Raw genomic sequence first — 15,816 nt, 5'->3', positions numbered from 1 at the left:
GGGGGATGCGGGCGGTGCTGATCGTGGTGTGAGACACTAGGCGCGAAGTCTGTGACATTGCCTACTTGTGTCACTACCGGTGCCGGTACTGGTGGTTCTCGGCACCCAGTACCGAGAAAGTGTCGACACTGGGTTTCGCCGGTACTACCCAACACTACAGTCTGGACAAAAGGGGAAAAGGTTAAAAACAGTGGTTTTTAGGACCAACTCTATGAGTAAAGTCTTGTGTGTGATCCCTGACTCCACTTCAGTCAAAGCATCAATAGACCCAGCTGTAAATCTAGCCTCTGGTAGTAGCTCTAGTGGTGATCCCCTGCAACTTCCACTATCGTCAAAATCATCATCGATGTTATGCGAAACATCGCAATCATCTTCTGTGGTCATATTTATCGATATATCCGACTGGGAGATCATCATTGGGGTCTGGTTTAGGATAAAAAATGTCAAAAGTTTTGCGGCCTCAATGGCCTGGTTGCGAAAAGTCACTTGTTTTTCTTTACAACTTGCAAAATTCCCAAAACTTTCGGTGTAGAACTGCTCTCATGACATTATCGCTACTTTCTGCTCGCGGCAGTCATCTGGAGTGACATCCCCTGTTTCTAGCACCAGGAATTAAACGATAAAGTTGACCAGCAGTATAGGAAAATATGGCATCAGCGGTTACCTGTGGTATAGGGTTTTAAGGGTTAAGACTGGCTTGTCATCATTCTCTTTGTGACTGTTTTAGTTTTAGTAGAGGTTTTACAGCGCTCGCAACTGCATAAGGTCACATGAGCGCCAGAAGATTAGAGCTGTTACAAGAGAGTAACAAACATGCAAAAGATGAAGGGGAGATAAGGACGATAGATGTTTGATAGGAAAGAAGAAGCAAACCACCCGAGAGCACCTGCCAACCACCCACTTTGTGACTGTGCATTTACAACAAAATTGGTTTTCATATACAGGCTGGTTCAGGCTTATTATGTGGGTGGTTGGTGGGTGCTGTGGTGTGGTTTGCTCCTTCTTTCCTATCAAACATCTATCGTCCTTATCTCCCCTCCTTCTTTTTTATGTTTGTTACTCTCTTGTAACACCTCTAATCTTCTGGCACTCATATGACCTTATGCAGTTTCGAGCGCCGTAAAACCTCTACTAAAACTAAAAACTAAAAACAGGCTTGTTATGCTCTTATCAGGCGTTAAAAAATTCTTCTTTTAGTAAGGAGAATGGAAAAGGAGTAAACGTTTCTTTAATTTTTACTAAAAGAGTCCCTGTAAGTATGTGCACAGTCTGTAATTGTTTTTGTTAAATTATGTGTTTAGGGTGCTAAGGTTTTTGGTTGTATTGTTGAAAGATAGTTTTTGACTCCTTCATAGAAAGGCAGTGTATGTTACGAGCCTTGATTTTTATGGAACACAAACAAATAAGAGGATTAAGATTTACAGGTCTACATTTTCCTGTCTGCTTCAGATTTGCTTATCAGCCTTCCTTTGTTTTGTTTGTTCATCAATTTTTAATTTGGCTATTGGTTAGGATCATATTGTTTAGAGGGATCTAAAATTATTGAAAGCCAAGAAGCTTACCGATCAATCGGTGGAGATCATACGTTTTATGATTCTCCACATTATTTTAATCTTGAAATAATGAAAATAAAACTTTGTTTTATAGTTATTTTCCCATTATCTGTCATATGGGGCCCAGGCATTTACCATTGGCTTTCTCGCTCTGGATACCACTATCTTTCCTCAGGCAGACATGCACTCGTACATGTCTTTTTTTGTTTTGTTCATGCATACTCTTTACTCTTGCACCTTTCTGTCAGATTTTCTGTGTTCACATATTTGCCACTTGTTATATAGGCAACAAAGATTGCTATTAAAAGTTATAGAAGCTTTTTAGTGTGTGGATGGTTGACGGGTGCCGTGGTATGGTTTGCTCCTGTTTTCCTATCGAATATCTATCGCACTTATCTCTTCTTCTTTACTTTGTATGTTACTCTTTAGGAACGCATCTCATCTTTGGCACTTATATAAAGTGTTTGTACCTAAGGTGCCGTAGAACTCTTACTAAATTACTAAAGCCAAAACATGGTGTCTATCTTGGGGGGGGGGGGGGGAGAAGGGATGGTCGCTCAAGGTTGTGATTTGAATTTGTTGAGATGGATATTTTTCTCCTATGGGCCTGAAAATACAAACTCAGTCTCTCCATATATTTATCCATGGGTACCATGTTTATTTCCCACAAATTACAAAGTCAGACTGCTGAATACATAGTGCCAAGTTACGGAGTACTGAGGAAAAGTTTCGCCTCGGTTGCATAGTTAAATTAGAGTTGTTTTATACAGCCTTCTTATGGGGAAGTAAGGGACAAGGTACCAAGAGATATTGGAGGAAAAATATATATTGTACCATGAAGCAACCACAGGATCAGTCCAAGCTGAGCTTTCTTTTTAAGTGAGTGGAACAAAATTTTATGTCTATATTATGGGTTTTGTTTATTTTCATTTTGATTTCTGTAATTACTACAAAAGTAGGTTTTAAGAGGACATTGTTCTTGTCTGGGCTGCTTTTATGTGAGCATCACTGTACTAGTCTTGCAACTTTGTTTTGAATACACATCAGTTTACTTAACCTCCCTCTTTAATGTGTTTGTGTATAGGACACAAGGCCTGATGCTCCTGTGGGAAGGTATGCAAGAGGTTTTGACAAACCTGCACAGCCGCCTGTTGGTACCCCGCCCCCTTACAGTCAAGTTTCAGCCAGCAATGTGAAAATTTCCACCCCGCCACCACCGTACGCCCAGGTTGTGGGAATGAGAGATTCTCATTAGCCCTGTCCTATAGCAAAGAGATTATTGTTGTGTTTTTTTTTCTTCTAATTTTGGTATGTTGCAATTGAAAATGGATTGATGGGACTTCTGCTGTAGTGGAAAATGTATTTCCTGCCGTGTATTGTAGAAGGAAGAAGACAAATACTAGAATCATAAGAGCCAGGTACTTTTTATTCCAATCAGTAATGTTTCGAATTTTTACAAGTTATAGAGTTTAGAAAATGTGAAATGATATTGTACAAAAGATCGAATGGTGTCTGCTGTAAAAGAAATCTGGAACGAAATCGAGACACTCCTTTATGAAACACTATTCAAAATTCAGATGCATTTTGACTGCTTAAACTTATTGTAAGACTCCACCACATGCCATTTTAAAAGTGATGTGTGATGGGGTCCCACACTGAGCAGTCAATTTCTTCATATTGTTTAGATTTGTTTGTTCTCACCGTATGTTAAATTTGACTGACTACTCCTCAGGATCACTGTTTGAATATCTCAGTTTACTTTCTTCTTGTCTTGTGAACTCAAAAGGGTATTTTCTTTCTCCTTTTTTAATAACGCCGTAAGTGGATTATTAAAAATGTACCTCTGAACTGAATATTATTACCACAGGAAAATGGAAGACTTTGGTTTGATGAAACATTGCATTTTTAATAATAAACAAGAATCAAAAGTGCATCGTGAAACTTTCGAATTCGAATACATGTTGCAGTAAGCTGTAAGGTTTGTCTGATGAATTGTGTGGCTATCGGGCACCATTGCCTGGCCCACTGCTTCACCCTAATTCACATTTATCTCAGGGCTGCCCATCATTACCATTTTGGCGGAATCCTTATGATTTTTATTCAGTTTTACGAAAATATGATCGTATGATTTAGATTTTTTAAAAATTTCGGCAACCTCAGCCCACTGCCAACCTTCCTGATGTATAAGGGGATAAAAATTACCAGTCCCATACAATCTACGTCACAACGTCATGTGCAAACTTTAACATCCTCTTTGTATTGAGCCATTGTAGTTGCTCAGTGCCACTTTGCCCTTAGAAAAACATTAGACTAAGACTGGAAGTGCCAAAGCCAGGAGTAAGGCAGACATTAGATTGACAAGGTGTTCTAGGCTATAATTTCTGCCCCTTTGTGTTGTCGGTGACAGCCTAGGCCAATGAGGGAATTTTTTGGAAAAAGATAGATCACTGTTTGAAACTTTAAACAGTTAGCTATGGTGGGTGCGAGGCATGATGTGTTGTGATGCACAATCAGGATTAAAGGCTTGTGACGTATTCTGTAGTTGTAAATTTTTCTTTTGTTTTTGCAAGCAGTAAACGCTTTTTAAAAATAATTTGACAATGACAGCCGAGCGAGACCTTTTTTTCATCACGCATTTATTTATGTTACATCCCTGGGAAGAAGACTATCCATGGTCATACTTTGAATTTTAAAGCCAGATTAATAATTTTGTACTTGTTGGTTATTAAAATAATTTCTGATGGGTGGGCAGCCCTGTAATCTCCTGCAATAATTTTATTTATGTGTGATTTTTTATCTGTTTGTGTACCAATATTTAAGAAGATTGACTACACTACAAGTTCAAACCAGAATAAAAGTTGGTTTTATTTAAGGTTGCTTTTTTTTTTTCTTTTGAAATATAGTCCGAGATTGTTTTGTCAGTATGACTCTCTATTGAAAACAACATTTCAGTTATCCCTCAAGTGCAGATGTAGCGCTGCATTCTTGTATCAAGAAGTTTTGGAAGTGCTTTTCATCTTTTCTTTCTTTCTATGGCCTATTAAGTCCTCTCATATTATATCCAAGGGCCCGTGACTGAATGGAAGAGGGTGCTAATCATCCTTCAGGTGCAGAAAGTGTGTTTGGCAATAATTCATCTTAATACTTCATTAAATTTCTGAATGTAATGTATTCAGTATATATATGTATGGGTCACAGACATCATTTTATCAGAAAATGCAGTGGTCTTGTGTGCACATCTTTTTTACCGCACGGTTTTGGGTGATTCAAAAAATGAAGTCTCACTTTCTAATATTTTCATTACATCAACAGACCTTTCAAAGTTTCTCTAAAAATATTTATAAAGTAATGTTTTTACATCAAAGAAATAAAACTGAAAGTAATTGATCAGGCATAGTTACTTTTCTTGAGGGTAATTTTACTGCAAATGCTGTCGGTGGTTGGTATTTTTAAAGTCTGTGTTTTCATTTTCTGATTTTCATTTGCTTGTCCAAGTTGTCCATTGATATAAACATTTTGCTGTTACTTTTGTCTTTCTTTTAATGCTTTTAAAATATTTGGTTCTGTTTTTCATTATTTTTCATGTTTGTCGAGTGCTGTTTGGAAAATGAACGTTTTTAAAACTTTATGGAGATTAAGTTGTAGGACAAAAGAAAATATATTCTATACCACTTTTTTTTTTCTGCTTGCATCTGCAAGTTTTTCTCCATTCCACTTTTCATTTCTGGTTGATCAAGTCTTTCAATTCTTTTTATTGAAATTTGAAAGTGGTATATTTTGTCTATGTTTTTTTTTTCTTGTTCCTCTCTTCATCTGTTTTGACACTCGCCAAATTGAACTTTAATTTCTACTGTTGGTCAGCTGTGAATGCCATATGCTATAAAGTTGAAGGTGTTAATATTTTGTTATAATTTCAACTTTATATTCCTGTGAAAAGGACTTTCAAGAAGTTGTCTCCGTCGGTGTTCTGCTTGACACATCCTCGTGAAATTGAAAGCTCTGGGTGTCTACCTTCTCTTCTTGACTGCTCTTTCATAGAAAAATTGTGTTTTATGACCACAGCTCCCACCACTGGAAACTTCACACAAAGTGGTCCCGAAAATCTTCCCCAGTTATTTTTAAAGTGCTATCTATATTTGTGTTTGGTTTTTACTGAAATTTATAAAGCAAGCTCCTCATTAATCATACTGTTCATACGAACGGTACATAGTAATAATAACAATAATAACATTTGACATTTATATAGTAGGCCTACTCAACCTCAATCACAAAGCGCAGGCTCTGAGTGCTTTGTACCATTTTGTTTTAATCCTAAAGAAGAAATAACTCATGCTGACTATTATTGAATGCATTAAAAGATTTGATCTCTCTTAAATTACCTAGCTGTGCGTTCCAGATCTTTGGGCCGTTAAATGGAAATGTCCTGTCATTCTTTATTTTTAGGTTCTTAGATGGTAATAGTAATTTGTCTTTGTCAGCTGATGACCTTAACTCTTTTTCTCTGAGGCAGGTAAACCTACTATGCCAGGGCCCTCTTTTGGTACACTAAAAGTGACATAAAGGTCTATGTCACTTAATGATTGGTCATTAAATCAAAACAAGCGAACCTTTTTTTAATAGTTCTGCTTTTAATTAAGAGACCCATTTTTGCCAATTGCTGAAAATTGATTTGACATTGAAGTCGTAAAGGAATGTGCCTGAGCCGCTGGTAGCGGCTCAACTCGACGACACAGCAGTTCTGACCGCGAACTGCTGGGAGTGGCTTGCCGGAGATTAAGAGTTAAACTGTAAACTATATATTATAGTAGAGGGTTTTACGGCGTTCGCAACTGCATAAGGTCATATGAGCGCCACGGGGTGGGTGTCGACAGAGAAGTCTTTACAGGGAATCAGTCTTACTCTGCTCACCTCTCTAGCTTCAACAGCACAAAGTCTTCTTCGACTATCAAGGCGCCCTGGAAATAGCAGGTCACAAGAGTGTGACAGAGATACAGAAGAAGTAGAGGAAAATGACAATAGTAAGGATTAGGAAAGAAAAAGCAGCAGTTGTAGATCAGGCACAGTTATGGGCGTGACATGAATCAGCCCATTTACAATTCTACTGTGCTTGAACGAGAAATGTCCCCCATTGGGAATGGCCTAAAGACACTACAGTCAGTGGCACTGCCGCGGGGGGGGGGAAAACTGCAAACAGGAGTGTATAGTTTCAATAGATTTCATAAATATGATGGCGCATAATCATTCAAGAATTTGTTGCATAGAGTAGCCAACTCGTACATTACTCTTTTCTCAAATGGAAGCCAGTGCAGTTTCCACAAAAGAGGTGTTGCAGTCTCGCTTTCCTTTCTGTAAAACTAGACATACAGCATTTTTTTTCACAGCATGTAAATCAGTACAGCAGTAATGGATTGTTTGTTGAGTTGTGCTAAACACTAGTATTTATGTTTGCTACACATATGTTTAGAAAGGTATCATTTTCTTGAAAAATTGACATTCACATGGTTACAAACCATTGCAAAAATTTGTGTCAGAAAGCATTTTAATCAATGTGGAAAAAAAAGTGCTATCATTATCATCTAGTTTACGCCTTGCCTAGGCAAGTTGCTTCAATGTTAATATGTTGTGTGGAGAAAACTCAGGAAACTAAGTTTTATTCTAAGACTTTGTGCGTGATTTGTCATTTTTGTTGTTGAAGTGAAATGTTCAACTCAACTGTTTGAGCTGAACTCATTCCAACTCCAACGGCAAAAAGAATTTAAAAAACCCAAACATTTGAACTTAAACGCTTGTATTGAGATAGTCAAAGTTTTTATGAGTTTAGAGGAAAAATGCTGTATACCTAGAGCTGCTGGATTTACAATAGCAAACTGAAAAGAAAGTAAAGCTTATCAGTATAGATTGTAAGGTGAAAGCTGCACTTCTGTGGAGCACTTGAAACTGCATTCTACAGAACTTTATGAGAGTTTACATTGTATGATGTACAATTAACTTCAACAATGGTTACAAAAACAACTCTGTTTAGACTTTACTAAATGTATTTGAAATTTCTTACTCTTCTGATTTTAAAAATCTTAAGAGTACCTTTCTCTCTGAAAAGTGTGCTTGGTGAAAATTTTTATGTCAATTCAGATTTTTAAAATTAACTTTTAGGTTTGAATGTGCACTTCAGTGGACCTTCTGTGCCTGTCTAGCAACATATTTCTCATAAGCCTGTTAACTTTTAAGGTGAACTGGAAATCGCTTCTGCTACAGATTAGAATGTGTTTGGGGTATCTACCAAATATATGTGCTGTTTTCATATACACACATACTTATCTACAAATAAAAGAAAACGCCTCTCTGTATTATATTTGTTAACACTGTTTTGAATACATGGTGTTGTTTTAATATCTATTGTTATTCTGATGAAATCTTTGCAAACTCATAATATGAATTCAAGGCACTGCTTAGGATACAAGTTTGGGAAATTGTTTTATGGACTCGTTGCAGTAGTTTTTTTTCTCCTTGTCATGACATGTACGGATGTTCTTCGTTGTTCTTGAATGCTTACCGGGAAGCTGAAAATGTTATAGAGTCTGTCAAGATGGTGATTTAGTGTCAAGAGCGCAGAACCTACTTCTGAGAAGGGCAGTATGCTACATACAGTTGAAATGGCTTAGACTGAAACAGGTTACGGTTACTACCCGTTACGCCATCTGGCGTTTAGGGCAGCAACAAAGGATCTCCAGCTCTTGTCTGTTTTGGGCCATCTTGGTCAGCGTCCCCCACCAATGATTCCAGGACTTCATTTCAGACTCTACTTTGCGTCTCCAGGTCACTTTGGGTCTGCCCCTTTTGCGACATCCTTCGGGTGTCCAGTGGAGGGCAGTCTTCACAATAGAGTCTGGTTCTCTTCTCGAACATGCCCAATCCATCTCCATCTTCTCCTTTTTATTATGTTGGTCATGTCTTCTTGCCTACGTTTTCGTAACAGATCTGTGTTGGAAACTAAAACAGATTAATCTGAAAATACAGAAATGAAAATCTGGTCACTTACTGAAACTAGTGACTCATTCCATTTTTCAATGACCAAGAAATTGCCAGGCAACATCTGATCAGTCCATAACTTACTTAATGCAATGAGAGAACATTTTCTGTACTTTGCTGAGAATGTTTGTTGACTGTTTTTAAAACCTCAGTTCTGCAAATAGTTTTGGGTAGTAGATGTACATTTTTCGTCATATATATATATATATAGTATCGTGTTGTTGAAAGCAGTGCTGTATTTTCTGTTATTTACTATTGTCAAGGCTTTTGTTTGAAGGTGAAATGCAGTAATTTTGAAAATATGTTTTGGTGGTACAGAGTTTAATTTTGCACATAAAAGATAATGTTACCTTTTCCGCTGAATTGAAGTCTTTCAAGTGTTGAAAAGGTAGATGTAAAAATATTTTGCTTTCTAAAAAGATGGCAGTCAATATAAATATTAATTGAGAACAAACACATGCATTTGCTTTTTGTTATTTTTACATCCTTACAACATATGGTTATGAATTGTCCATTTAAGCAACACAATATTTTCTTTGAAATGTTGATAACAAGCAGTAGAAATTCTAAAAGGCTGCTATTTATCATAGGGGAAAAAAGGTATGAGACCATAGCAACCATTTTAAAAGGTGATGACTAAAGCTTTTAACAAAACTGTAATAATTGTGTTTCTGCTGTAACAAACTCAAATTCAAATCGGTTATTAAAGAAAATTGCTGTAAATCTGGTCACAATGTAAGTGGTCTTTCACTTTTATCCACTCATTTTGTATTTCTTCTTGAGAATAGGTAATAAGCTGTAATGAGTGTGCTAAGGCCAACAAGAGATCTAAAGTTTCTGTGTTCATAAGCTTATTCTGGATTATAATTATATTATATAATTATTTTGCAAACTTGACAGTTTGTTTACAAGCTTTGTTTGCACTCCCATTTAAGTGGTATGTTTTTATGGAGTGCATAGAATGTCATCGTTGTCAAAAGGGAAATGGGTTACTCCAGATTTTTTGCTGACCTTGTAAATAAAATAAGGGTCAAATTGTCAAATGGAGTTATGCATTTTTCTTTCAACATCTACAACATGCCCTTTAAAAGTTTTGTCAAATTTAGTTTGAAATGAACATGGGAAAGTTTTCATTTTGATGATTTGCTTTTTTCCCCCCAAACACAATTTCTTACTCTCTACTCTCTTCAATCCTAACTTTAATAAAAGTCAAACTGCTGTGAGGAAACTATTTTCTTTTAAAGTTTGAGTTTCTCTTGCAACCGTGACCGAGGACTGAGCACAACAGGCTGGTCACACACATAATTACACAGTTAAGTTTGAGGAGTCAGCAATGTGTCATGAAATGAAGGCTTCACAAAAGCTGAGTATTTATTCTGGTATTGCCATGTATGTGATGTCCCCCAGGAGTTAAAATAATGGCCAGCTGAAACTCTTGAGTTGAAGTTTATGAAACCTTTTTTGCATTAACTTGTCCAGGCTTCTGGTGTCTATATGGAGGGAGTTGAAGAATTCTAATCAATGGTCATCTCAGTTTTAGGTGATATTTCTTTAAACATAAACACTTTATTAAGTTATGAAATTAGAGACTGAAATGTTGTTTTACTTCTTATAAAAATTTGCATACACTTGAAGATTCTGCAGCACCTGTTGTTGTTTTTTTATTTTGCCACTTGATATAGCAGCAGTAAAAACTAGAAGCAACATTCAGTGAGGAAATGCAAATAAATTGAATCAAGCTTCTTGTTCTAGGAAGTGAATGTCAGTTGCTGTGATTACTGTTAAGAGTTCCATTCTTTTGTTGTCATGCAGCTTCCTATATTTGTGTTTGTGTTTGCTTATGTTTATTAGGTTCGGTTGAAGTTGTTGGGTTTTTTAAATTGATAAATATTAAAAGAGTCGGTTCCCTACAATATAACAGGGACATTTTCATTAAATTTCAAGTAAATTTTTGAATTTACAATTTTCTCCTATAAAGATTTCAAAAATGGTACGCCTTGAGTATTTGGTAGAAGGTCACAAGTATTGAAATGTATGTTTACTGTCTTTCCAATCTAAAAAAAAATTATATACATGTATGTTATATATAATGTATTTCAGTGTTGAAGTGTCAGATTGTTGTAACATATTTGCAAATTAAGGTTGAAGCTGATTGCAGTGTGCATGATGCTTTTTATACAGAGGTCACACTGATTGAGAATCAAGAAATACACAATCTTTTTTTAGTAGTGTTTGGAGTAGACAAAGATTGGTTTACATGAATCAGAGCTAGAAGTTACATTAGCAATAAAGTCTGTATATATTTAAATGTAACAATGGGAATATTAAGAAGGCATTTATTTAATGCCAGAAACGTCTGTGGCTACTAATTGAAAATATTTATCTTTTTGAATCATATATGTTACAAAGGGACTGTAGAGGTAAAGTTCATAGAGTAGAGCATGCTTTCTAGCAAGAATGTGCTCTACATAACATTAATGTGGTTTATAATTATTGGAATGACTTAGTGTAAAGGTAATTTGGATTTTGTCTGATTTAGCTAATCATAGTAAATGGTGGCTGCTCTTGCATATATGTGTGTGTGTCGGGGTGCATGCGTGTGAATGCGCAGGTCATAATGTTGATCCGTCCTCTGACATAGAAATGAAGGAGCTGAGTGCTGCAAGTAATGGATGTAATTATGTGTTCTGACTCTATGTATATCCCCATGACAATTATGCCTTAGCTGACTAAAATGTGTCTTGAGTTTGTCATAGGAGGAAAGGGTTTGCACAGTAAAAATATACAAAATGTGTAGACGTGTATACTGCCTGGTTCACTGTTGCTTTGATGTATTCGTGTAAGTCACATGTATATTTTTGCTCTTCATGTTTGTTGCCTGGTGGCAGAGTGGTTCCTTATGTCTATGAACAGTACATCTCCAGCAGAGTAAAGCATTCCACAACCTATTGTTTTTGTACAAAGCAGATCTGTGTTTAAAGTATGTGTCATAAACTACCCAAGCCGTAGACAAAAATATTTTAAAATGTAATACTTAATTCTTGGCCTTCTCCTCAGTAAATTTGGATCGTAGTTTAAAAAAATTTATGTTCTTATTCTCCTTTTGAAGACATTTTGCAAGAAATTTTTGGTAAAATCTAAGATTGTTGTGTATGCAAATTGTTCCCCCCTAAAAAAAGATGAGTTGAGAATCTTGATAGTGGATTAGAAATGCAATGTATTGTAAATGAACAAGAAGGAGGTAAGATGCATTGTGAATTATGTTGGGTTTTACACCTAAGCTATGATGATTGATTAGGCCAAAACAAAACTTTTTTTTTCTGTAACTGTAAGATTTGTTTTTGATTGTTTGCTGGAATATTTATTTCTTAAAATTCATTTTGGCTCTTTGTGTGATAGTGTGAAGTAGCTTTTATTTATCCATTTGCTCCCTACTACTACTAAATTGTGTACTGGTTTCGAGCATAGAAATTTTCTTTTTTTTTCTTTAATAAAAATTATTCTTGTTTGACAGTATACATGGAGTCCACTTAAGCCAAGCACGATTAATCCGAAAACAGTGGTAAGCCACCAAAGATTGAGAAACCTCTCAGTTTAAACTGAAGTTGAAGAGACCGAGGTGGTCCTGCTGATTTTTGGTTAAGCTGACTCCACTTCAATTCTGTTTGTTCAATTGCCTTTGCTGTGCGTGCTTGTCATTCAGTATATGCTGGGAGTGGAAAACTGTAGTATGTTTATGAAGTATATATGTATATATTGTAGTATGCTTAGATCAGAACTTGTTTGCTGTGCTTTTGAATATTATTGATATTACACTTTTTTTGTTAAACACATTCAAACGAAGGCACATTGTAGAGGGTCAGGAGCATTTTACTTCAGATATTATTTCTTTGAATGAAGGCCATCTTTCACTTTCATTTTGGCCATTGTCTCATTTAAAGAGCACTTACTGGATCATAAAAGTAGTCTGTCTCTTTTCATGCCTGCCTCACAATGCACCCGTTACTGTTAATGTATCAATCAGTCTTTCTACTACTTTGAATCATCAGGGTCACATGGGCGGCAACACCCACATACCTAGCATTATAATTGCGCCTTGGACTAAGAAATGCAGAGCTCCAAGGGTTGAATCACATGTTTCTGCAGACTTTTTAGGCCTGACTTCGAATCCCACAGAATATTGTCCCTTGAAATAACTTTCTGGTGTGGAAAGGTAAAGGGGTATAAACTTTTATGCATCAATAAAATTCCCTCTGTTAATGATGGTTATGCACTTCTGATTTGTTCAACTTGTCTTCTTGGTTGATTTTCAGTTTATAATATAAAGAATATTTAAAAAATAACCCGACTTTCTGAATGGCTTTTTCCTCTACATATGGTCACTGTCACAAGAAAAATGCTCAAGTACTTTTGATCATGCTTTTCAGGGTAAACAAAGAACTTTGGGGGTATTTTATTTTTCTTGTGACGGTGATATTGTATTTTTCTATTTTTGGTTTGCTTAAAATTTGTTGTGATTTTCGAATTGCACTGTTTATTATACGTGGTGGGGGATTTATTCATGCAGGTGTTGCATTAGATAGTGTAGTACAAGTATGTTTTCCTGTCTTTAAAACATTTTGTTTTAGAATGGGAGTAATGTTGACACTTGTGCAGAGGTTCAGGTTACTCGCAATGTACTTTTTTGAATTCCAAGCCACATTGATTACCCTGGAATGTGAGAAAACTTTTACTTTAACTTCCAGTTTCATTTTTAAAAAATTGACCTGAAAAGTTTTATCAGGGACATTATCAGAGAATTATCATAGAGGTTATTAGTTCAGTAGTTTTTCTTTCATTTGTGTACCAACCATCCATTCATTCACAGGAATGGAAAATACAGGTGACATAAGCATAAAAATGATCTCTCTTTAGGCCCTTGTTGAACCTTGATTATGGTAGAGCAAAGTTTCAAGTATAGAAATTCGTTAAAAGATTATTTTGTAGTAATTTCACTGCACTTTTTGTTTGCAATACGTGGTCTTTTTTTTTTTCTCCATGAAGTCTTGTTTCCTGATACTTTCATGTCCACAAATAAATATGTTTGAAGAGTTATATGTTGGACAAGATTGTACATAAGTGTAAAAAAAACAACACATCTGCAATTGTGTTTGTGTCTTGGTGTCATTTCTGTTGGGTCTCCTGATATAAACATACATGCAAGAGTCTACATATCTAATAAACTACTATCCATTACTTGGACCGGGTCAGTGGTTGACTTGTTTGTACTTTTCATTTCAGTCATTTCTTGTACAAATAAATAACTGAAACTGTCTTTTAATACTTTAATTTATGTTAAATTAAAGTAGTGCTGCCTGTTTAAATTGATGAGGGTTCATGTGCATATATTGGAAGATCTATATTATGAGTGTTTCTTGGAGAGGTTCCAGTAAACATTTTAGTTATAAAATTTGGGGTTTTTTTTTCTATTACTATTACTTCGTCCATGAATCTTTTTTCAGTGCCTTTTTGTCCAACATACATTGCGCATGGGATTGAACTGCCTGCTCTTTAAATAATTACACAGTGTCAAAGGGAATGTTATAATTTACTTTATAATGTACCACACCATATCCAATACCCACTCAGTTAGATCAACTTCATGTTTCTTCAAAAAAAACACCCAAAGGAATAGAAAACAAAAATACCAGCAGTTACATTACATATATTGTTACGGGCTCACGGACAGAGGAGTGCCTAAGGTGATAGTTTGAGAAATTCTCTGCAAAAAGAAAAAAAGAAAACCTAATAGCTGATGCATGCCCATGGTGACTGGGGGATAAATACTTATCAGGACTTGGATTTGAATTGTTTTGCTGTTCCTTTGGACAGAGGTGTCTTTGGTATTAAGGTCAGTTTTATCGCTTTGCATGCTGAAGACACTAGTTTTCTTCTTAAGAGGGGCAGATATTTTTTATAGAAGGGTATTTTTGTCCTTATGCTGAACAATCAGGAAACGACAGATGCAGTTTTTGGGACACATAAATAGACATAAGAGTCTTGAACATCTAGCTCTCACTGGCAAAATTGAGGGCAAGCGAGGCAGGGGAAGGCCCAGAACAACATACTTGGGGAACCTAAACAAATGGGTAACGGGGAAAGATCGGGGAAACGTGGCTTTTTTGAAAGCATCCGAGCAAAGGAATGAATGGAGAACCATGATCGCCGATGTCTGTCACAGATCTGACACTGGATGATGATGATGATGATGATGATGATGATGCTGCAAATCCTAGGTTGGCACTTTCAGGCAGTGGCAGGGTCAAACTAGCACACCTCCTGCTGACTATAATTTGTGTGTGTGTGTGTGTGTGTGTGTGTGTGGGAGAGAGAGAGAGTCTAAACTCCTTTAGGTACATCAGAATAAACAAAAGAAAGGCTTAGTCTGATTCTAACATGCACTTTTTTCAATCTCCCCCTTCCCCCTCTGAAAAAACCCATTAGGCTTTCCAGATCTCCAAAGGCATATTATATTGCCAGTGCTCTGACCAGGAGTAAAAAATTAATGAACACCAGACATTTGTGCTTGGTTTTAGGATTGCTTCTCAGTAACATCTGGCACACATTTACTGGTAGGCCTACATCATATTATTTGGATAAACGAGTTTCGAACACTCGATGAAAGATTAAATTTAGATCTAAATTTAATGGACTTACAACAGCAAGCACATGAGTGAAGCATTCCTTTATACTAGAACGGTTGTTTTGTAAATTCAGTTAACCAAATACAAAAGGGCCTTTGTTGCCTTAGTACCTTTAAATGTTCTTCTCGACTTTGTATGCAGGATTTCAGCCTCTACAGCTACTACTACTGAAAGGCTATGTGGAAATCAGCTTCTGGTATGTTTCGCACTTTTGAATACTGTTCTTGGGAAGTCCTGAATGCTTTCAAACTTTTGTCCATCAACCTCATCTTTCAAAATAGGATAACCTGAAGTACTAGAAGTAGAAGTCCTCGGGAGTCAGGTGTGTAGACTGGATGAAGAGAAAAAACTTGCATCCCTTACTCTTGTTGCATGCACAGAGTTGTGACCCTTGCTTTCTTGGGAGCTGCATTGTCATGGAGGAGCATGTATGGAAAAGAATTATGGTCTTTGGTTTTTGCTCGTCAGTGACATTTTTTAAACTGGGGCAGTAACTTTCGCTCATAGTAGGAGTCACAGTGGTTTTGTGTGGGTATGATGCCAACCACAAGGAC

The 15,816-nt window shown here is 36.3% G+C and overlaps 1 protein-coding gene across 1 annotated transcript in view; it reads left to right on the top strand.

Annotated features, from left to right (window-relative positions):
- LOC101846973 overlaps nucleotides 1-5,864 on the top strand; it is an 18,107-nt gene extending 12,243 nt beyond the window's left edge. The window contains exon 5 of the mRNA XM_005101876.3: nucleotides 2,638-5,864. Within this exon, the coding sequence (XP_005101933.1) occupies nucleotides 2,638-2,808 (171 nt within the window). The 3' untranslated portion in view covers nucleotides 2,809-5,864. The remainder of the gene's footprint in view (nucleotides 1-2,637) is intronic.
- The last annotated feature ends 9,952 nt before the right edge of the window (nucleotides 5,865-15,816 follow it).

This window comes from Aplysia californica, unplaced genomic scaffold (assembly GCF_000002075.1).
Source record: "Aplysia californica isolate F4 #8 unplaced genomic scaffold, AplCal3.0 scaffold00302, whole genome shotgun sequence".
Classification (NCBI taxonomy): domain Eukaryota; kingdom Metazoa; phylum Mollusca; class Gastropoda; order Aplysiida; family Aplysiidae; genus Aplysia; species Aplysia californica.
This window is presented reverse-complemented; position numbering and strand designations above follow the sequence as displayed.